We start from the raw sequence: 23082 nt of genomic DNA on the forward strand, positions 1-23082 counted from the left end.
CGATCTGCGCGGGATGGTATCATCGAGCAGGAACCCCCATTCACTAGTAACTTCCGCCGGGCCTTGGGACGGGATGTTACGTACTGAAGTAACTGGTTATGGCGCTAGTTGTATACCAGTTCTACTGCCATCCAAGCATCTTTTGAGTTTCTGTACGGCCAACGTCTACAGAGATAAGGATTGGCGAGCTGAGGCAGAATTTTGCACAACCCAAGTCCCTGGCGCCCTAGCAGCCACACGCTCAGGTGCCATCAGCAGAACGACTGGCCAGTAATGCAGGATCGGTCTGCATGGAAGATCAAAAGGGCATTCTAGAAGGATTGACGGTAGGGATGTGGCAACTTGCGAGCCATGACCGCAGAGTATGACCAAGTCTGTACTCTCAGGCTCCGTGATGGACGGCCTGACTGAAACTGGACAGTCGGTGAATCCTGAAGCCTGGAAACCTCCCTAGCGACACCTACCCATGTATAGGTAGGATTTGTCCTATATCAAAAGTGACGTTGTGCGGTCGCCGGGCCGGGTTGCCCCAGACTCTGAGACTCGAAGGACCCATTCAATAATTAACCAGACTCCAACGGTCCGACCCAGGCTTTTACGGAGACTGAAGGAAGCGTCCCCTCGCCACTTGTGAGCCCTGATCTGGCTCGTGAGCCCTAAGGCTAAGGCACAAGGAACAGCCAGCCGTACGAACCATGAACCATGAAACGGCTGCTTAAGGCATAGGTGGAAAATCAGGAAAACCTTGACAGAGTGCCCAGAGAAGCCCATGCGTCGGCAGATTTGCTCAGAGAACCATGCTTTGGCCTTTTCGAGTCTTACAGCGTTGCCCTGCGCTCCCACGTAATGTATGGTAACGTGGCTAATGGCTATATTAAGACCTTCCCAGATAGCGCCGATCCAGGGGCTCAGAAGGCAACCGATCGGCTTGAAAAGTAGCAGGGAAGCAGCAGGGAGCTTTGCGACAACTGCAAGAGACCAAAGGTATCAGAATGCACAAGTAGACGGGGGCCCTGAACAGCGAGGTGCCTGGATGAAGTGATGGTGATGCGGGTTTGGTCGAAGAGCAGCACGAGTCCCATAATTTCGATGAACAGCTCTGGCTGTGGAGCAGCAGACGAAATATGGATCAGCGACGCACGCTGTTCTGACATGTTCTGACGGGATTCTCCTGGTGCTGTCAGGGACGAAATGGCAGTGTGCAGTACTGTCAGATACGGTCACGTACGGCAGTCCGGCGGCGCACAAGAACCAGCAGCGCCACTCCACAGCACTCGCAGCCTCGCAGACGCAGTCGGTGGTGCGCAGCAGCTAACCTGAACTATTACTACTTCTGCCCTCCTCGCCCGCCGTTCCTCTTCCCTTCCTCCTTCCTCTCCTCCTTCTCATGGTTTCGTTCGCAGGTCTGCGTCGACATCGAGCGTTTTCTCTCTCTCTCTTGGCCGCCACAGCCGGTACTTGGTGTCCTGTCTCACGGCCGGCGCCAAACGGTGCGTAGGCTTTGGCCCTTTCGTTGCAATTGACCTCTTTCTTCCCGCTTTCTGCTTGCTGCGCAGCCTTCTTGGCTTTTTTCGTTCTTCCCCCCCCCAGACCGACTGTCCCTCCCGTTCCTGGTACCTGGGTTGGCTCGCTCCCCGCGCAATTGACCCCCCACCAAAGCTCGAGTACACACCGTTCGGAACACCAGTCGCGATCTGGCCCCTTTACAGGTTAAACGGCGTTTCTGTGATCTGGCTGGTGCATTGGGATACCCGTTCAAGATACCCCTGCTTTCTCTCGGAGTTCCTCTTTGATTCCTAGACGGATCGCAACACAACTTATACCCCTCTGTCCGGGCCTTGAAGGCCTTTTTATTTTTCCTTTCAAAAAGCACTCTCTTGTTGGGACTGCCTCTGTCGCACGAAAGAGAACCACCAAAATTAAAGATTTACGCAATTCTCAAACCTCTTCAACCTAGAGCAACGGTGTGACCTCATACCTGCTCTGTCCTCGAAGCCTTCATACATCGCTCTTGTTTATACACTCGCGAATCATCGCATGTGCCAATCCCAGTAACCGCGGCAATGCTTATCGATGGCGAGAAGTGGGCTTGTGAAGCTTGCGTCCGGGGTCACCGTGTTAGCAGCTGTCACCATAGTGGTATGTTGGATGAACACCTGGATTTCGAGTCTATTCTAACCAAGCCACCTCCTCTAGATCGCCCGTTGACCCATATCAACAAAAAAGGCCGACCAGTCTCTCAATGCACTCACTGTCGCGGTCTACGCAAGTCTCGGACAACCCACACAAAGTGCGAGTGTGGTGACAAGAAGAAGAATAGCCACAGAAATGATCTAGATCCCCATGCTGATAAGCGGGATCTGAAGCGTGAGCAAGACGGATACGGCACCCTGATTCATTGTTTCTGATATGCATATTACAGAGGACTCTCGTCCAAAATGTGGCTGTTGTCACGGACAGCGCTGTACCTGTGCGCTGAAGAAGGAACCCCATCTGGATACCGTACCGGAAACTGGTCTCCCACCACCGGCTGCGCCTCCGTCGGAGCAACCTAGAAAACCCCAATTGACGTCGACCAAGTCGGAAAGCACGCTTACCATCTTCCGCGATGGTCACCACAAGCCTCCTCATAAACATAACGACATGGCTCACAAATGCGGTTTACCCTACACGATTCCACGATCACATACCATTCATGCCGCCGATACTGCTCGCCGCTCCATGGACCATCTGCCCCTGGCCCAGCCTTCGTACATGGAACAGATTGCGAATCAAACCCACGAGCAACCACAACCGCGCACCAGTATATACGGATTTCATCGTCGTGTCAAATCCGAGCATGGGTCTCCTGAAAATGCCCCTGTGGCTCCTCTTGAAGACGTTTCCACGTCTGTTCCCCCACTCGACCTCTCGTCGCTATTTTCTCACTCCCAACCAATGTCTCAACCCATGGAAGACCCGAACGATGGCGGTATTCCCGCATCTATCCCGATGTCCATGCCCAAGACCTCTCTTGAACCGATCGAGACATCTGGACTTTCATTTGCTCTACCATACTCAACCTTCTCAACAACAAATACGTCCCCCGTGAGCGCCATGCCTTTCCAAGATCAATGCCAGGAAACATTCTTCACTTCGCCGGATAATGATTTGACGTTCTGTTCCGCTGGGCTGAACGCTCCGCCAGTTGACTGGTCGGGTATACCCCTTTCGTCGGCCATGCAAACCACAAGCACGCAACCTCCTTCGTACGCCAGCTTCGACTACGGTTCTATGGCCACTGGGATGCCGGCACCATCATCCTCGGGCGACGTTTCCGAGTTCGAGGACTTTGGACCGCTCCCTAACCTTGGACTTGCTGGCAACGACCCCCATGATCTCAACAGTGTGAGCGATGGTTCGGACACTGATAACTACCGAATCAGCTCTGCTTCGTCATTTCTGGGCCTTCCACAAGCGCAGATGCTTGCATCAAACGATTTGGGGTCCATGACCGTTGATGATTTTCTCAAGTCCGCCAACGAGTCGACCGCTGCCTTGGAGCAACAGATCCAGGTTAGCATGGGTATGGAACCTAAAATGATGCCCCAGCAAGGAGTCTATGCCATGCCGGATGAGCAAACATTCGACAAGTCGGTGCCCAACCCCAACGCCACCCTGACCATGTCAAACCCAGCGACAGAGCCGCTTTGGGCTACCACGCTGTTTGATCCCAACTCGGCACCGTTGGATGACAGCAATTTCTTTGCTCCTCCGTGGGTCCAATAGCACCACACAGCGGCGCCAAGACTTCTGAAGCTATATAGAGTCTGCAGTTCACTTTTACTACACCTTACCACCACCTCCACACCGTCTGTGACCACCCCAAGTAGTCTTCACGACCTTGATGAGAGATGATGATAGATGCCTTCATTTTTTGCGACTTGTTGAATAGCCCAATCTGAGTGACATCTTACTACAGTACAAGAGCCCAATGGATAAAGCTGATATTCGTTTACTTTCATGAGATTGTTACTCGCGTTGCCGTGTATATCCCCATTGCCACAGCTGCTTTCATACCTGCTATCTGCCAGTGATGCTCGCTCGGAATGCTGCATTGTACATAGAGTTGGATGATTTGTCACTATAGACCTGTATGCGTTCTGATTGAATAGATCGTGCTTGAATATCCACCGAATTACAGTTTACAGTTTACAAATACGTAGGACATGAGCGGTGCGACACCACCCTAGCTACCAGCGGTGAATAACCCAGGTAGATACCTACCATAAGGAATATGCCGCGCCGCCCAGGGCCAGCCAGGATCATGATGAGGTGAGCAGGGCAGCCAGCCACAACTGCACCTGACCAGTTTACAAGGCAAGACCATAGGTAAGAAACTCTAACCTGAAGAATACAAGAATCAATCCCAACACATACTAGCCCCCCCTCCATATAATAAGTAAGTAACAAATAGCCAATCCACCCCTCGTAAAATATAGAACCATAAAGAACAAAAAAGGTGATGGACGGAGGGATCACCGATCAGCAAAAAGCCCCAGACAAGCTTCGCCGGACCCAAGGCTTGTCTGCACTTGGCACCTCTCGTCCCCTTTTTTCCTTGCTGCCTGGTGCCCCCAAGTGCCCCCCTTTTGCGTCATCCGTGCCACACAAACTTACCAGGGATAGTGTTTTTTACGAAGTTACGAACTTACGACGTTGTTTTGTTTGTTAGGTTTGTGCTTGGATGCCGGTTAGCCGGTTTGTAAGATTTTTTGTTCATCCCTGGTCTTGTTTGATGGCTGGGATCGTACAAGTAACATACCTGGCATAGCATTGGACAGCACGGAGTAAGGTCAGTTGCTCGGGGGAGATTGAATACTTACATGACATGACTAGGTAACGAACGGGCTGGACCCGGGTTAGACGAGATCAAAATCGACATGATCGTAATACTCCTGCAGATTCTTTCTTCATTGATGCTTCTGGTACGTACCTAGACTAGGTACTTCAACGGCCATACGACGGATATAGTAGTCCCAGAAATTGGGTAGAATCGTAGAACCAGATCTACGTACCCGTGGCGGATGAACGGCGCGTTGACCATGGTCGAGACGGACAATTTTCTAGAGAGGTCGAGGCAAGCACTGATCAATCGAGTTTGGATTTCGATTTTGATTCGGGCCTGTAATTTATTCCTTTGATTCGGTTCGTACTCGTAGACTAAGCATTTCTATTTGGGCGGGCACGGCTGATTGATGTTGTGGGAGGTTGGGTGCATGATCTATCTACTTGATATCTAAGACGGAAACACCATGTGATAGGTTATTTGGTTTACTGAAAGAAAGCACGAAGCGAGATGTTTTGAATGGTTGTGCATTGGGGTATATACACGGAGCAGAGATGCAGTACTATCCAGACAGACCAAGTCCAAATTCCAACCGAGCTAAGCGCCGTGTGGCAACTGGCAACCAACCAAATTGCCGCTCTATATGTTGATATTTCAACGATGATAACAAATCGTAACGCTGATGCCTATCCATCATACATTCAAGCTTCTATTTATATTTGGCCATAAATTCAGAGTGGAACTTGACGATACGCTCCACCCAGTCTGTGCCTGGGGCGAGGAAGGTCGTGCGGAAGTGGAGCGTGTTCTCCTTCTGGCCGAAGCCAGAGCCTGGAACGACGCAGACACCGGTGGCGTCGAGGAGGCGGAGACAGTAGAATTCGTCGGCGGCGCGGTTCTCTGCGGCCGCGGCTTCAACGGCCTTGGGGGGGAGTGTGATTGTGGGGAAGAGGTACATGGCGCCCTGCACGTGATGTTAGTTAAGTCGACTAGCTGTAGAACTACAGACGTACCTGAGGCTCTTGGCACTCAACACCCTCCATGCGCTGGAAGGCTTCGTACAACGCAAAGGCGCGCTTCTTCAGGCCGTCACGGATGCCGTTGTACTCCTTCTGGTACAACTCGAGGCTGGGCTCACCCTGCTTGGGAGGGTTGACCATGAGCTCGACCAAGCACTGGCCGATGACGGGAGGGCAGAGCATGATACTGATAAACTTGTACACCTGAGCGGCAACCTCGGGGTCAAAGCCGACCAGCTCGAAGTAACCACCACGGTGACCACACTCACCAACCATACCCTTGGATGTGCTGTGAAGTGAGACAAGCTCGACATTGTCGTACTTGTCCGAGACCTCCTGCTGCAGCTCGCGGAGACGCTTCTTGAACGATGTGAACTCTCCGATGAAGACGTTGGTCTGGTAGACCTCGTCCGCAATAACCACGAGCTTCTCCTCAGCAGCAACGTCGAGAACGCTCTTGATGTCCTCTGGGCTCAAAGAAGCACCGGTAGGGTTACCGGGGTTGATAACGACGATGGCGCGGACGTCAGTGCCAGCGGCTTTGGCCTGCTGCAAAGACTTCTTGATCGTGTTGACGTCAGTACCCCAAGCTTTCTGCTCTTCCAAGTGGTAGGGAACGCATTGAGCGTTCAGAAGGGAGAGAGTAGCTGTGTACAGAGGGTATTGGGGAATTGGGACAAGAACACCGGCGTTGGGGCCGTTGCAGATAACGTTCAAGAGGGTGTTGACACCAGACGAGGCACCACCAGTGAGGAACAGTGATTGAGGGTCAGCAGGGAATCCGTCACGTTCCTCGATGAACTTGGCCACGCTCTCTCGGATAAGAGGGGCACCCTGGCTGTGACTGTATGCGCCGACGCTCTGGACTTCCGCAAGAAGCTGCTCGGCCCGCTCGATGACATCGTCCTGGTAGCCGAAAGAGGTGCGGAGGACTTCCTTGTTGCTCAGCAACAGAGGGTTTTCGAGAAGACTGAGGACTTGGCGGAAGAAGGTGATGGGCTTCTGGTCGAGCTGCTGGGGGTTACCAATGTTGGCAAAGATGACACTGTCGAATGGCAGCGACTTGTCACCCTGGGCCAATTTCACCCGGTATTCCTCCGCCTTTACGGCGAGCTCACCACGGACAGCATACTTGGCGGCCTTGACGTTCGAGTTGATGTTGTCCACATTCAAACAGCGAACAGCAGCGGTTGAGAGTTGTCGCTGCTGCGCAGCATTGGGCACGATCGTTCGGTTCGTCATTGTGTAGTCTGGTTCAATTGAGAAAAGCGTCAGTGTATAAGAAGCTTATGCGGTGGGTATCTCAGGTCTGGCCACGCAGTAGGGCGAGTGGTTCCATTTGTAGACCGGGGAGAAACGGTGACTCAAAAGCAGCTGAAACGGAATGCTCTTAAATCACTTGTCCAGGAATAAGATGTCACGAGGTGTGGACTCTGCCCAGACCACCGACGTGGTTAATCATGATGGAGACTGGAGACATCAGGCAGGCGGAGGGGACGGGCGTCAGGCTCTCGGGGGTTCCCGAATAACTTACCCGAAAGCATATTCGACCTTTCCGCGGCTAACGCAGCCTTGGAGAACGATCGAGGCTGAGAATATTGGCTCAGAGCCCGCGCAAACCGAGCATTATTCGGCCGGGAAATCACTGCTCGCCGCAGCGGTGTCCGCATCTGGGACGCCATCCTTTGCCAGGCCATGATCTGGGACCTTTTCCGCAACAGTTGTCGATGAAGAAGTGGCAGCCAATAGCACGGTCAAGCCTTCTCCGCCGTGGGGGCAAACGCGGGGGGTTAAAGGCTGAGGGCAAATCTGGCTGGGCGAACAAGAAGTCCGACAACTGACGCTGTCTTGCTGGCAATCGGAATCGAGCGTTGAGCAGCAAATTACAGTGTGAGGAGTGGAAATTGAAACGCGAATTTTGGAGACAATCAAGAGGGGCCGCCGATGATCGGTGCTGACTCAGCCACATAGTTCCTGACCCGGTCAATTGTATGCGCATCTCATTCCCTGCAATGCTAGATTGAGCGGTGATTTCCTGACGATGGCGTGGTACATTCAAGCCAAGAGATCGTGACTCAAATCTACAAGGATCGCAGTTAGCCAGATCCCTGTCGAATGTCGTGTCCGGTGTCCTGGGTCGGATTTGGCACCCCCACGAGACGCCCGGATCTTCCCGACAATCGGCCTCCCGCTATATAGTTTGGGTTTCTCGGTCTACTCGACGAAGATTATTTGAGGGACTTTTAGGAGTAGATGCATCATATAGCCTTTATCTGCTATCTCTTCATGAGATATGACTCTATAGATCTGGTAAAGAAGTCATGATGCCGAGACTCAATGGGCCCATTGCGTCGGACACGGAAATTAGATCAGGAGATCGATGACATCTTGGGTATATCATGAGTCTTGTATGATACAGTGGCATCCAGGTTTACATTCCTTCGTTCTGATGAAGTTATATGAGTATATTGATGACACAGATCCCCTTCGCTCAATGGCTCAATCCTAAAGCGCTACTGATCAGGCGACGCCGTAATGCAACAAGGGTGGCATTCCCTTGACCCGTACATCGATATTATCCTCTTCATCTAGCTCCGCTCACTTCCCCGCAGGCGTACAGCTTGGCCATACTTCTGGAGTTTTGTAATCAGAGAATCCCCATGTTTCACAACGTCGGCGTATTGCTTGTTTTTGTCATCCGGTCGGTTCGTCTCGATGATGCCGTTGACTCGGTCGATGGTGCACGCAATTCGATCGTTCGCAATGAACCTAGCAAGATCACTGTGACTGTTAATCTTCCGTTCATCAGTATATGCGCTGTTACTTACCGGTCCAAAAAGTCCACCGTGACACCGAAATCACTAGCCATGCTGTTCAATCCCACCACGCGGTAACTTTGCAGAAGCTGTTGGTAGGCCCTGAGTCTCATCTCACGCACGAACCAAGCCCGGTGCTCGTATAGGTATCGGTCCTGAGTCAAAAAGTTGTCTTCGACAGCTGCGAGAGCAACAAAGAATGTCCGGTAGTTGCCGTTGTACAAGCTGCTGACTAGGTTTGAAAGAGGTGTAAAGTCGATAGGTGTCTCAGCCTCTGCCTGGATGCCAGAGTTGCCGCCAAAGGTAGTCAGGTTCACGGCCGTCTTAGTAGTCGAGGTAGATGCATCCTTCATCTCCTCATCTTGGGCTCCGGGCCCAGAGGAGATTTCACCGGTCAAAGCAGCCAGGCGGTCTTCGCCTGAGCCAAGAATGGCCTTGATCTCGGGAGCATCCACTACCTTGGCCTTGAAGTCAACGCGCTTCAGCGAATGGGAACCTGCAAGAACTGCATAAATGACAAGAGCGGAGTAGCTGCACAACTCGTAGCTGGTGAATGTGGACAGACTGTCGAGAAGGAGAGGAGCAGCTGAGCTGTAAGATCGGATCGTGAGCAGATGCAATCCCTTGTATGCCTTGAGACGGTTTCTCCTGTCCCAATCACCACCGCTTTCAATCAGAGCCTCCGCTCGCTCAATGTTCTTCTTAACGTAAAGAGTATCTCCAAAGAAGAGTCCGATCCGAATCATGGCAAGCGTCAGGTCGATCTTTGACCCCAGGAACGTCGTCTTCTCGAGAACGGTTTCGTGGGATTCGATAGCTTTGTCCTATCAAACCAAGCATCAGTATACCAACTAGCTGACAAATATTATGCCAAAACGTACCTTATCTCCTACCCGCGCCCAGAATTCGGCACGTTTCCCGCGCGCAGCCTGCACCTCGGTCTCTCCAGCAGCTTCCTCCGCCTCATCCTCTTCCTTCTGGAATTCGGCCAGCTCCTTTTGGTTGTCCTCCAAGAGCTTCTGATACAACGATTCATCCCAGGGGAACTCGATCTTTTGCGACAATCTTCGCGATGCCAGGGTGCTGAGCGGCTTGCCGGCGTTTGACGAACGTGACTGGGTGGCACTCTCGCCTGAATGGTTCAGAACGCCTTCGATGGGGTGGGCAAGATGTCGGTAGAAGGGAGCCATCTTTCTTTCCGTAATAGCCTCTTGGAGCTTCTTTGTCGAAGTCTGTCGCACTGTCTGGGGGCATGCCGGATTGGAAAGATTAAAGACATGTTGGGCGAGAGAGAGGTCGGGGTACTTGATGTATTGAGGATCGGACCCCATGATGACGGCGGAGAAGGGAAAAGCAGAGATATCGAGTGGGTTAGTTTGAAATGGAGGAACAGGTAGAAAAGTGGCTAAAAAGATTCCTGAGATGGAGTCGGGGAGCCGCGTGGATGAGATGTTGTTGATGCAGGTATCAGGTCCGTTCGTCACTCTGGTAGCTGACACAAGCTCAGCTGGTAGAAAGTTTTTCCAGCCCCGAGCCAGACCTTCCAGGTTTCTTTGGACTTCTCCAGCGAGCACGTCCGCTATGTCAAGGTGACCATCATTCAGAGGGCCTTTTGAGATCGATTATCTCTCTTATTGATGGCGTGCCATAGTGTGTTATTTCGTCTCTTTGGAGAGACGATTCTACAATGCATGAAGGGCAAAGACACAACTAGCAGGACTTCGACCGCTTAATGATGACCTCAGAACCGAAGTCGTCAACTGTTACTGAATTGGCAGTCAGTTTCGCAAGAGTTATCTATGCTCTTCTAGTAGCTGAATGACTCCTCAAGAAGTTTCCTTCGCCAATTCCTCGTCGTTTCCTGGATAGTGCATATGTTATCTGGAATACTGCACTCTTAGAGCCACGCCATTACACTGTAAGTCTTAAAGGCGTCATCGTAACACAGCTGAGAAAGCAGTAAGCTGTTGTGTAAATCTCGTATTAGAAAGATATCCGAAGTTCAAAGGAGAGAAGACCGGTTGGAGCACGGGGAAAGTCCCGGAGGAGCTAAGCCGAGGTTCATGGGCCGACGGCGACACTCTCCAGACTCGGCGACTTCATTTACCGATCCATTTCCCTCCTTCCCCTCCCCCGTCTTTCTCCATCTCTGACTTTATTTCTTTGTGGAGCTGCCCATCTCCTTCAATTAACACTTCCTTCTCTACTTTTTCCAGCTGGCCTGTCATCGATCCGCTTTCCTTCTCACCCATCGCACGACTTTCTGGGGCTCATCACCCATTTTCAGACGACTCTAGAGCCATTTGACGACGTGACATACCGCGAAATGGTCGCTGACGCTTTGATTTACCATCCTGCCCTTGCGCACTACCTGCGCTTTGTGGCCACAACGGGTATGTGAGACACTTGAATACCTCGTCTACGCCATCGCTTTGATTCCCGACAACCATGACGGAGCTCAAAAGAGCGGAGGAGGAGCTGTTATTGGGAGTCGAAGCGGAGGGAGGGCGAGGACTGATCATCAGCTCATCGGCAATAATCTAATAACCTTTTATAGTTGGACGTGATAAGATCCTCCGTACCCTACAATACTTCTCACGCTTCTACGCATGGTACCTCTACCGCACGAATCAACCGCAAACCGCTATTGCTCCATACAACGCGATCAAGAAACAGTTCGGAACAACACGAAAGATTTTGAGAATTGGAAAGTTCATTGAACATCTCAAAGCTGCTGCTCTTGCCTCTGACAACAAGGGCCCCATCGACCCCGTACTTCGTTACCTGGCCATCGGTCGCCAGCTCGGCTATGCTGGGTACTTGTCCCTCGACACAGTCACTGTTATCGATACTATTGGTGTCCGCAAACTTGCTAGTGCCAAGCGCCTGCAGGACTCGGCTTACCGCGCCTGGTTCTCTGGGTTGGTCTGCAGCGCGCTCGCGGGTGGCTATACTCTGTGGAGGCTCAATGAAAAGCAGAAGACCTTGGATCTTAAGGAGGGCGAAGGGGTTGTGGAAGCCAAGAAGCTTGAAAAGTATGCATTTAAAGCCACAACATCGTGATAGACCATCGCGCTAACCAGGTTGCTCACAGGGAACGTGCCGCCGCCCGGCTTCAACTTATCTCAGACCTTTGCGACCTAACCATCCCCGTTTCCGCCCTTGGTATTGCTACCCTCGACGATGGACTTGTCGGTATTGCGGGTACAGTTAGCAGTTTGATTGGCGTGGTCAGCCAATGGCGAAAGAGCGTTTGAACAATCAATTCTTGAAGGTCCCGGAGACAATCTTGCGATGGGTTGTGTATGATGGTTGGGGGCTATCGATAAATCCTTAGCCTTTAGATACCTATGGGCTCGTGATGATTCGCCAACAACTTGGAGCATGTTTCAGCTCTCCTTGTGTCAGTGCGTTGGGCCATGGATTCAGGTCTGTGTTGAAGTCGACACATCCTCTGGGCTCACATATTGGATTTCGAGTTCGGCCTAGACGGCTTTGCTTTTCGACTATATTCAAGTACAGATTTCCACGGTGTATGTGTATTTTAGATTCCAGTTTCATATGTTCCTGTCAAATCCAATAGCGTGCTGCTTTCTCCTATCTGAGCCTGGGTCTTGACGCCTAAGCTCCGCCTGCCTCAGGCATGACCGGTCGATCATGACCCACCTGCTCCGTCAGAGCTCCTCCAACCATCTTGACAGCTTCACCATTCCACCCAGCAGAAGAATGATAGCTCAACCTTCAGAAAGCTTGTTTGTTGTCATCGCAGCTTCGCCCTCTGATGTTCTTACCACAGATGGGCTTTTATTACCACTTCGTTGTTGGCCATTTCTAATGAGATGCATCTTCCCTTAGTCCTCTCTAACCGGTTGCCAGCAGCAAAAGCAAGTCTGAGGGAGTGGAAACTCCTACTCCAGACTAGATATATTCAGAGTATGTTTGCATCATCTCGACGTCTCATTGGATCCAAGGAGCTGATCTACTGTGTTTAAGCGCCACATTCACTAATAGCCTGGCCTCAAGTTAGCGCCACCAGCTCTAAAACAACATTGGAACTGTGAGATCAGCAAAGAATGCCTTCGCGCCGGAACCTCGGACTCCGTTTCCACATCCACTTTGTCTCCGCCTCCTATCATATCTGAATCTGACGATCATGTCCCTGAGAATCTGATGCGGTTCGTCGAAGCCACATGCGTTGGACTTTGTTCACGTTTCATTTTTTTGGTCGTCGTGGCTCTCTTGCCCACAGCCGACGGCGAGTCTGTGTCTGCACTCTGCAGCGCAAGGGCGCATGCAATGACCCACTCTGGGTGATATGCCTGAAGGGCATTTTGTTTGTAAAAATGGACCAAGGGGTCGAATATGCGCTGCAGACTGCCGCTGATGATGCATTCCCCTTCCGTCACGCAAATCCACGAAATTCCAACCTGTCTGATATTCGGACAATCCCCCTGAGACCTGACGCCACGGAATCATCGTCTTTGTTGTTGATAGTCATTACTTGCTTGGCTTGAGATTCTCAAGCTACTCGTGGTCAGCTCTATTCGCTTTTTGACGGCTCAAACCCACGGGGCAGCCAGTCAATACCTCTATCTTCTCGACCTTTGCGTAGCTGTGGCCAGAGAAGGTATACGAGGATTATTCGTATACGATGCTACACCCCATTCTCGATCTAAGCGATCTGAATGTTCTACTTGTGGTTTCTAGTTAGTACACCTGCTTCGTTATAACCCCCTCCTGGTCGACTCCTGGTCGACTTCAAGCTAACGGCGTCTCATTCAAGGCTTATATGCTCTGCTTTTTGGGTTTGTATCACTAAAACTTAAGCAAAGATGGTTTTCCGGCGAAGCATGTGCGTCGAAGGCTTATCGATTCTCCCACAATCCACTGACTTATCACCTATCCTAGTACCCGCTTTCATCACCGGTGCTATCTTTGGTCCCTACGCTGCCAATCTGTTGAGAATCCCCTATCCTGAGGGAAGTCAAAGTACGGGCGAGAGTGAAATCAGCGAAACCACACAAGTACGCTCTTATCGTAGTACGAGTGCCATTTTGAGACATGCGCTAACTATGGCCAGGCACTGGCTCGAATTGTGATCGGTTTCCAGTTGGTCAAGGTTGGATATGAGTTACCGAAGAAGTATCTAAAGCGCCGCTTGAAGGAAATGTTGATCTGTTTAATGCCCCTCATGGCCATAGGATGGATCATAACATCGGCCTGTATCAAGTTGATGAATCCCCGTATCTCATTCGTACGATTTTTGTCTCACAACCCCCGAATTAGGTGGATGCTAACCGGTAATGCGATAACAGCTTGCAGCTCTCATCATTGGCTCCTGCGTGACTTGTACAGATCCCATCCTATCCCAAGCTATTGCCAAAGGACCTTTCGCAGATAATTATGTCCGTCGACATCTTCGGGAGTTTATCTCTTCAGAGGCAGGCGCGAATGACGGCTTCGCATTCCCATTTCTACTGCTTGGTATATCGCTTCTTCGATATGCCGACACTCCTGCCAACGCCGTTGTTTTAGAGGAGTTCGACCTTGGAAGAGAAGGCTATGATCCCCTTGGTGCAACAGACAGCGGGCGTTTTGGAGGAGGTGCAGGCACTGCTCTGAAGCATTGGTTTGTCGAAGGATTTCTATACATGATCGTTTTGGGTACCGCTTATGGAGTCGTTGTGGGGTTCGTCTGCCGTAAAGCGCTTAACATGTCGGCTAAGAGGTATGCCAAAGCTCCATTCGTCAGCTTACAGCCCGATGCTCATCTTCAACAGGCAGTGGATTGATCCTGGTTGCTTCACTCTTGTACCGGTAGCGCTCGGGGTATTCATTGTTGGATCATGTGGTTGTTTCGGTTCAGACGAAACTTTGGCCTGTTTTATAGCAGGTAGTATGCTGAATTGGGATGGACTGTATAATGCGGAGCTTCAGATGCGACATGACTCGTTCAATTCGTCACTCGAAACCATTCTTAATTATGCAATCTTTGGGTACCTTGGTGCCGTCATGCCTTGGGCGGAGTTTCACATGCCCAGCACAACTGGAATAACTGTCCCTCGTCTCCTGGGATTAGGAATCCTGCTTCTACTGTTTCGTCGTATTCCTGCAATTATGATGGGATATCGATTCATGCCAGAGGTTTGTACCAGCTGGAAAGAGGCTTTATTTATGGGGCATTTTGGCCCCATAGGTACGTCGTTTCTCTGCCATAACCAGGTTTATACTTACATTCACAGGGGTTGGAGCGATCTTGTACGTTGAGTACGCCAGGCGGTTGTTCCCCGATCCGGGAGAAAGTGATGAAGAAATCAATCATTTGACTGCTACTATGAGGCCAGGTATGTCATTTTCCATTCTTTATAAAAGCGAGTATTAATAACAAGCACAGTGGTATATTGGCTCGTTCTATTCTCGATCGTCGTGCATGGCTTGTCGGTCCCTATTCTGGACATGTTCTACAAAGCCCTCAACATACCAAAGATCTACGATCACCCCGTGGAGGTCGTCCTGTTATCCGAAAACGAGCCACTACCGAACAACAGCACAGCTGACCCGAAACGGCACTCTGTGATGATAAACAACCGATTTTCTGAGCCAAACCGACTAAACACTTACGGGGACTCGGATGACGAGCGAGAACCGGGCCCTCCGCGAGAGTCCATGGAAAGGATCAATCGCGACGAGCGTAATTCGGTGTCTGACAGTCTAGGAACGGCACTTTCGCGGGAGTCAACACGACGCTCAAGCCGTGAAGCGGCCACAAGAGAGATAGTCTGAAGACACCGGCGAAATCTACGCTACATGATCGGTAAAAAAAGTACGGTATTATTCATTCATGACTCGTCATCTCGTCCGCGTTCTCGATGATATACCCCTTCAGTCCTGCTATCCGATCGTTATCGATAGAGGTTACGCCGCCAGTTATCGATACCTCATTTCTTCAGATGTTCGATTCCGTTCAAACGGGGCAGGTCTGTTGAAATCAGTTTGTGAGCCTCCGATACGATGGCAGTAGGTAAACACGTACGCTGCCGCAGGAACCGCAGCTTTTGTTCTCGCCCTCAATGGTAGCGCCGCACTTGGGGCATGCGTTGTGACCGGCCATTTTGTTATCGCGAGAGGGTTTGTGTTGGGTTGCGACGGGAGATGCTGTTATTCACTTTTGTTAGCACACTTGGTGGGCCTTTGCAGATGGCGCGATGAACTTACCTTGATTTCTCAACAGAGAAGCTTTCGGGATATTCAAAGATATGTGTTGACAGAGAGTTGAAGAAGTTGAGTCAGTGCGGTGGTGTTGTTTTTATCTGCTACCCCGCTGCTGGTGGTGTTGAAGCCCCGCTTTGACTGGTGGATGATTGGTTGTTTGAGTGGAATCCCGGAGTGTTTAAGAGTCACAGGGCCGTGCCAGGTGCGATTTGTATGCGAAGCTATTGGCCGTTATTTGATGCAATATGGCCCTTCGCGAAACCGATCGCTCCTCGCTCCGGGGAGTGCCCTCGGGGAGGTGGTGCACGCTGCAGAGTGATTGGTGGTCGCGGAGTACACAAAGCTGGGCACGCACCGAGCGCTGGCTTCCTTGTAAGGCTTGCCAGTTGCCAGTCAATTGGTTCGGGCGCCTTGTTGTCAGCCACTCAACCGGGGGGGCGTTATCAAGGGTCTTTTTATTGTCATTCTGGCATTGGATGGTTTGGGCTGTGAATGCTCTCCCTAAACGAACCTGGTCGTCTTCTAGCATGAATGCCGTATAAATTGGCGTATTCTATGGAGCCCTATAGCTTGGCCTTACTTGACGTTCTCCACGTTCTCATGCCCCATCGTCCAATATATATCTTCCGTTTACTAATGCCCTCAACCAACCTCCTTGTCTTGATACGACCTACAGAAGAGGTCGACTATCATATTTCTAGAAATATCATCGTAGAACTATCATCGCCAAACATCGCTCTAATATAGAGAAGATCTACAAAACGCCGTATTGACAAGACCTTCCCAGCCCACGTTTAAGCTCCCAAGTTGCGATATTTGCAATGGTATATCTAGACATTCGACCAATCGCTGAGCGATTGGTCTAGTGATGATGGCCTCATTATTAGTGAACGTCTCTATATGGATTGTGCCTTCAAATGGTCTTTCCATAGCCGCGATAGTACCATTGGTCCTAATAATAACTTAAGTAGCTACGTACTCACCCTTCAAGAACTATATAGAGACCACTCCTTGGACAGCAGCACCCTCGCTACTCTCCTCCGTGCAAGTCTATCAATTCCCAGAGTGTCTCTACACGCGACGGCGGGCCCTTCCATGCCTACACCTGCGTGGCCTGGTCGCTCCTTCCTGTTCCCCGTCTCTTCCTATTTCAAAAGACGCCCTTCGCGCATTCCTAAAAGCAGAGGTGCGGCATTTCTCCTTCCATTCTCAGGACTGGAGCAGCTTCGATCGCTCTTTCCTCTTGTTGAGTTGGGTAATAGTCACTGGCTGAGGTAAGTGCACTTTTGCTCCTGTCCTTGCAACGTAACCCGTTGAGACCTCAGTATATTCTGAGACCAGCTGAGAGCCCGCTATGACTCTCTCTATATCGAGAAGCATTGACGATGATTGATCCTTTGTACACGCAAGTTCATTTTGTTAGCGCACCGCTGTGACTCGAAGACCTGGAATGCCAGAAGCAGTCAAGGTAAGTGCTGGTGGTGAGTCCTTGCTGTCGAGATCTCGTTATGAGAGAAGCCAAAGAAATAATTCAGATAAGAAGGCATGATGATGCTCGCACTGCGTGGTTCCGTCCCCAGCTGGAGTTTGGTGGTTCTTGCCGTATCCAGACGATCGCGGGCTGTTGTCGTGCCTTCCTGAAAGCCTAGGATGGCTCCTTCCATATCGAGGACCCGCGTATTCATGATCGCGCCTTCCTGTCCCGGAAAGTTGGAGAAGCCCTTTATTTGAGAAAGTGCAGTGGGCGGGTCGCTCCTCCGTGAAGTTCAGAGAGCGGTCTCGGAGCTGTTTCTTTCGCAGGTGTTTGCTGATGCACGTTTAGCTTTTCAAACTCCGAGTTTCGATCCCGACTGTTCCCTTTTTGAACAGTCTTGTGTGCAACTGGAACATGCGCGAGATGTGCCGCTCGGGACTCCGATATCACGGCGGATGTTATTGGGTTGGCTGCGTTATCTATCGCTCCGATTCGCGATTACCCGAGTCAAGCTAAAACCGGGTGTATTCAGTGTTGGCCCCAGGTAAGCGTGAGGTGCCCAAGGCTACTTTAATACTTGGGTACTGCTGCAGGCGTGACTGACTTGCGGTGAGATAGGAACTATGCAGGATGTAGTGGCTGCGCAGATATTGAGTGCTTTGCCCTGACCACAAACACAGCAGCATGACTAGGAGGAAATGCCGTGCTTTGAAGGGAGCCCATACCGCTGATCCTTGTTCTGATGTGTTCGGTATTGACTGTCCCCTTTTATGATTCCATGAGGGATTTAATGGCGACTGCAGGTGTAACAGGATGCCTGCATTTTGCGTCTGTTGCTGCGGCTCTCAAAAATGAAGTATCAGGTTGCAGTTCCTAAATCTTCCGGGATCTGGAACCCCTGCATATCCACCATGTTCTAGTCTCAAGCCCCGTCCCTGGCGTTAATTTCGAAAGGGTAAAGCCGGTTTTGCACATGAATCGGATTCCTTCCTATCTTGCCCGATTTGTGGATCTCGACTACTCCAGTTTCCAGACCTCCAGGGCCTCAGGCTATTTCGGGGATATATGGAGATGATACGGGAGCTACCTCCAGAAATGAAGAATGTTTACCCTGAGGATATACAGCCACCGGAGAAACCGAAGGGCAATGAACCTCAGTTCTACGGGAAATGAATATGGAGTATACAAGTAACAAGCCTAGGTCCGGGGAAATTCCCGCGTGGTCCAGACTTGACGGATGCGGGGTACACCAACCTCAAGAGGAAGAGTCTCTACAATGTGGTCAGAGCTCCCTCCATCTCTCCCACAGTGGCTGTACATACTCTCTTGCTCCTTTTTTAGATTTATTGACCACGTGAAGCCTTGCAGACAAATACCGGTCAAGACTGCCGCTGGTAACCAGCGCCTGACCGGTAGATTGGGCCAGGCTCGGTTACTCCGTCCTGTTTCAACTCAAGAATGATCACGGGTGAGTGTCTCATCCTTTTTACCGTACTTTGCCACAGCAAGGCGTGCAAATGAGCCTTTTCCTTGGACGGCAATGACTTCTGCCCGAATGCGCGTTCAGTGGCGCTGGATTGGCAATCATGTAAATACTGAGATGTGATTGGCGGACGGACGGCTGGCCTCGGAAGGGAATTTAGTCATCCGGCTAGTGGAGGCCACGAGAACCCGAGCCTGATCCCGGTCTTTCGTCATTCGGAGCTGTTTTTCGTGTCTAGAACTTGAATGAGGCATTTGTTGATGTTGAATGAGAGACACACACCAAAAAGAACCAAATTAATAGCTGTCTGTAGAGCGATAACAAGCTGCAAAGGCAGTTTTTTGAGGCGTAGATCAACCGTTGAATGCTGCCGTTTGCAGGGCAGCTTGTCAAGACGGGCATGGTCTCGATTTGTTAGCCGAGAGCTTCGTCCCCCGCAAATTCGGGTCTTAGCCTCCATCCACTAGAACCGCTACTAGCACATGGTCTCCTCTGCCTGGGTCCAGGATGTGCGTTCATTCAACGTCATCCATTTTGCAGTTCCCTTGATCCGTTGAACTGCCTTGTATTGCCTTGGAACTCTATGGGGAGTTTTGTCAGAACATCCAGTAAATTCATAGAAACCCATTCAGTTGTGTCATGGAAAGAGAACAAAGTTCGTTGTTTTCGGAAGTCAGAGTGGTCACTGCCGCAGCCATAAGAACAGAACAACCTTGGCGACAGGTCAATTTCTTTTCCTCCTACTGCTCCGTCTCTCTTGCATCTCCCGCAGCTGAGGCATTTTAGTGTCGCTCTATCTTTGATAACAACATCCCGATATTTGGCTTTCCTGGCTTCTTGTTGGCTCAGCCACTCAGCCTTCCGAAACCACTTCGTGCCTTTCGTCTGGGGTTCGGGTCCAACCGGACTATTGTGAAGTGCCTTTTGTCATCGAGACGAGCCTTTCGGCCTCAGCCCCCGACATCTCCCGTCAGATTGTGGAGAAGCATCGTCGGAAAAGCGCAGAGAAGTACTCGCCGTGCTCATACTTTCGCGATCATGGCTCCTGGTGCAAACATACATATACCCCCTGGTGTCCCCCCCGAACCAGGTCCTATCTACTCAGACTTTGTTCAACAGCAGATTGCAAAGCAACGAAACAACAACTATCACTCTACCTCGCTCAGAACAATGGTCGCTACATCTGTTAATCGTACTGCCCTGCACCCTGGTGGTGTTCAGTATGTCTTCCCCTTCTTGTCCTTGATGCACCTCGTCGCCTTTGTCTCATGGAGCTCTTACTTTCTCAAACATCAGCACACCTTACTGACTTTATCCTAGACCGGGTAAGGGTCACACTGAACTCGAAGAAGAGCTTCACGAACACGCCCACATTGACTACGAGCGCGTTGCTATTGTATGTTCATCATGCCGTCTACTCTTAAGCCCAAACTAATTTTTTTTAGATTGCCAACCCTTCTGTTGCTGCCCTCTATGAAGATGCTCTTGTCTACGAGACCGGTACCGCTATCACATCAAGTGGTGCCTTAACAGCCTACTCTGGTGCCAAAACTGGCCGCTCCCCTTCAGATAAGCGTATCGTGAAGGAAGAATCCTCAGATAAGGAGGTCTGGTGGGGACCCGTCAATAAGCCCATGACTCCTGATGTAAGTCTCAACCAAGCTTTCTGTTCATTTGTTCCATCCCTTGCATTGGTTCTTCCCAATTTTCCTGCCACTACGTGGATCGACAGCACAAGCTTTGTCCCTCCGTGAAGTGGGACCGACATGAGAAATACCTCATAATATCCTGCTGATTTGAGGGATTTGCTTTGTGCAACCTCTTGTCCTGTTTGCTGTTCTTGCTTGTCGTGGGTCATTGGTGGATCCACATGCATCGACCTTGCAGCCTTGCAGGGTGCTTCGTGTGACGTCACTATACATAGACGAACTATACTGACTGAGAGCCTCAGGTCTGGCGTATCAACCGTGAACGTGCTGTCGACTACCTTAACACCCGTAACCGCATTTACGTTATTGATGGTTATGCTGGCTGGGATGAGCGCTACCGCATCAGCGTCCGGGTGGTTTGCGCGCGCGCCTATCACGCCCTCTTCATGCGCAACATGCTTATCCGCCCTTCCCCTCAAGAACTCGAGCACTTCCACCCCGACTACGTGATCTACAACGCGGGTTCTTTCCCCGCCAACCGTTTCACAGAGGGTATGACCTCCGCCACATCAGTCGCCATCAACTTCGCCGAGAAGGAGATGGTTATCCTCGGTACCGAGTACGCTGGTGAGATGAAGAAGGGTGTCTTCACCATCCTCTTTTACGAGATGCCTGTTAAGCACAACGTCCTTACCCTTCACTCCTCTGCCAACGAGGGCCAGAACGGCGATGTCACCGTTTTCTTCGGTCTCTCCGGAACCGGCAAGACCACCCTCTCTGCCGACCCCAAGCGCGCCCTGATCGGTGACGACGAGCACTGCTGGACAGACCGCGGCGTCTTCAACATCGAGGGCGGTTGCTACGCCAAGTGCATTGGCCTCTCCGCCGAGAAGGAGCCAGATATTTTCAACGCCATCCGCTTCGGCTCCGTCCTTGAGAACGTCGTCTTCGACCCCATCTCCCGCATGGTCAACTATGACGACTCCACCCTCACCGAGAACACCCGCTGCGCCTACCCTATCGAATACATCGAGAACGCCAAGATTCCCTGCCTGTCAGACAACCACCCCACAAACATCATCCTCCTCACCTGCGACGCCCGCGGTGTCCTCCCCCCAATCTCCAAGCTCACCACCGAGCAAACAATGTTCCACTTCATCTCAGGATACACCTCCAAGATGGCCGGCACAGAAGACGGCGTCACAGAACCCCAAGCCACCTTCTCCTCCTGCTTCGCTCAGCCCTTCCTTGCCCTCCACCCCATGCGCTACGCCCGCATGCTCGCAGACAAGATCTCCCAGCACAAGGCCAACGCCTGGCTCCTCAACACCGGCTGGGTCGGTGCCGGTGCCACAACGGGCGGCAAGCGCTGCCCACTCAAGTACACCCGTGCTATCCTGGATGCCATCCACAACGGCCAGCTCGCCAACGCCGAGTACGAGACCTACGACGTCTTCAACCTCCACGTGCCCAAGAGCTGCCCCGGTGTTCCTGATGAGCTTTTGAACCCCAAGAACAGCTGGACCGCTACCACCGGTTTCGGCGACGAAGTCAACAAGCTCGCTAAGCTCTTCAACGAGAACTTCGAGAAGTACGCTGACCAAGCGACGAAGGAGGTCATCGCTGCTGGGCCGGTGGTGCAGGAGTAAACCTTTCTTTTTCTCTTCTGACAAAATTGTTCTTTTCTTTCCTTCGTCTTCACGATTTTTTATTCCCATGATGCCCCCTTTCTTATCCGGTCTTATTGCATGGCGTGTCGCGTTTTCCTCATAATTGGGTCTGTGCTTGCTTGTCTGCTCTCTTTGATGAGAGTCGGAATGATACAACTTGGCGATGCCTTTTGGCTCTGAGATGGCGAATAGTCAGTTAGTTGTTGTTAGACAATCCAGTGGCTATTCCTTGAATATTTTTCGTTCTTCGTTTTTCGTTCTTCGTAGGCTGGGACTTAAAATCGTAATTGCAACCGTAGAGTGTTGGGAAGTGAGATAAGGACATCCAGAAGGTAAAGAATGGATGGAATCACTTATATTCGAGGCTATGGACTACGCTGCTCCGTGAATCCCCACTGGATGGAGAGCCTTTACTCGAAATCGATCTCGGTGAAGACTGAAGAGTAAGTGGACTAGACCGCGTGCATCCCACCCAGGCTTTAGCCCAACAGATTGGGGGGCAGGACTTAGATCCTCCGGCTGGGGGCCGTTGGGTCATCAACCCACGTGCCTGATATCAACTAGCGATTATCGGCTTTTTGTCGTGCTAGGCCTAGCCTACGTACCCTGGATTTTATTAGCTTGACGTGTCTATCTACTGACTTAGTCACTACTCTGTAAGCCTAAAAGCATACCGATGCTTTTACCGAATTACCGCCCGGTTACTCGCTCTTTTCCGCCGTTTGCCCGGGCTTGTCCCGACGCAGATGATGAACTTGTCACTGAAGCAACACTAGTTGAGTCTAGGTGTTTAGGTGAGGTCCGCCATAGTATGCCGCAGTGGATTGGTGTTTGCCGGGGGCTATCCCGCAGTTTCTATCCAACTCATAGCCTCGTACTCAGCTTAGACTCAGTCTACCAAGATGCAGAATCCCAAGCCCTCCACTTCTTG

At 51.2% G+C, this 23082-nt stretch overlaps 6 protein-coding genes across 6 annotated transcripts; 4 read left to right on the top strand and 2 right to left on the bottom strand.

Annotated features, from left to right (window-relative positions):
- Positions 1-1343: 1343 nt before the first annotated feature.
- Positions 1344-4198, top strand: BDV14DRAFT_162149 (copper fist DNA-binding domain-containing protein). Its single transcript, XM_073766857.1, has 3 exons — positions 1344-2139; positions 2197-2367; positions 2423-4198. Exons 1-3 carry the CDS (start codon positions 2064-2066, stop codon positions 3766-3768), a joined length of 1593 nt encoding a protein of 530 aa, XP_073633829.1. The 5' UTR covers positions 1344-2063; the 3' UTR covers positions 3769-4198.
- A 1339-nt stretch (positions 4199-5537) lies between these two features.
- On the bottom strand, positions 5538-7544 carry BDV14DRAFT_186530 (putative alanine aminotransferase; the record flags this gene model as incomplete). The annotated part of the gene is made up of 3 exons (XM_073770824.1): positions 5538-5792; positions 5842-7097; positions 7382-7544. The coding sequence occupies 3 exons, from the start codon at positions 7542-7544 to the stop codon at positions 5538-5540; spliced, it is 1674 nt and encodes a 557-aa protein (XP_073633830.1).
- A 191-nt stretch (positions 7545-7735) lies between these two features.
- BDV14DRAFT_162154 (proteasome regulatory particle lid subunit RPN7) lies at positions 7736-10119 on the bottom strand. Its single transcript, XM_073766858.1, has 3 exons — positions 9545-10119; positions 8676-9487; positions 7736-8628 (listed from the first exon to the last, which is right to left on the bottom strand). The coding sequence occupies exons 1-3, from the start codon at positions 9992-9994 to the stop codon at positions 8436-8438; spliced, it is 1455 nt and encodes a 484-aa protein (XP_073633831.1). The 5' UTR covers positions 9995-10119; the 3' UTR covers positions 7736-8435.
- Positions 10120-10989: 870 nt separating this feature from the next.
- On the top strand, positions 10990-11920 carry BDV14DRAFT_194655 (PEX11 family protein; the record flags this gene model as incomplete). Its single annotated transcript, XM_073771970.1, has 3 exons — positions 10990-11056; positions 11221-11698; positions 11758-11920. The coding sequence occupies 3 exons, from the start codon at positions 10990-10992 to the stop codon at positions 11918-11920; spliced, it is 708 nt and encodes a 235-aa protein (XP_073633832.1).
- A 796-nt stretch (positions 11921-12716) lies between these two features.
- Positions 12717-15446, top strand: BDV14DRAFT_206613 (putative plasma membrane antiporter; the record flags this gene model as incomplete). The annotated part of the gene is made up of 8 exons (XM_073774938.1): positions 12717-13369; positions 13447-13515; positions 13572-13687; positions 13744-13917; positions 13979-14391; positions 14444-14859; positions 14906-15007; positions 15058-15446. Exons 1-8 carry the CDS (start codon positions 13315-13317, stop codon positions 15444-15446), a joined length of 1734 nt encoding a protein of 577 aa, XP_073633833.1. The 5' UTR covers positions 12717-13314.
- Positions 15447-19585: 4139 nt separating this feature from the next.
- On the top strand, positions 19586-22222 carry acuF (phosphoenolpyruvate carboxykinase PCK1). Its single transcript, XM_073776709.1, has 4 exons — positions 19586-20052; positions 20153-20228; positions 20278-20478; positions 20784-22222. Exons 1-4 carry the CDS (start codon positions 19871-19873, stop codon positions 22128-22130), a joined length of 1806 nt encoding a protein of 601 aa, XP_073633834.1. The 5' UTR covers positions 19586-19870; the 3' UTR covers positions 22131-22222.
- Positions 22223-23082: the final 860 nt, after the last annotated feature.

Source organism: Aspergillus stella-maris (genome assembly GCF_047715825.1).
Source record: "Aspergillus stella-maris strain CBS 113639 unplaced genomic scaffold BDV14scaffold_1, whole genome shotgun sequence".
Classification (NCBI taxonomy): domain Eukaryota; kingdom Fungi; phylum Ascomycota; class Eurotiomycetes; order Eurotiales; family Aspergillaceae; genus Aspergillus; species Aspergillus stella-maris.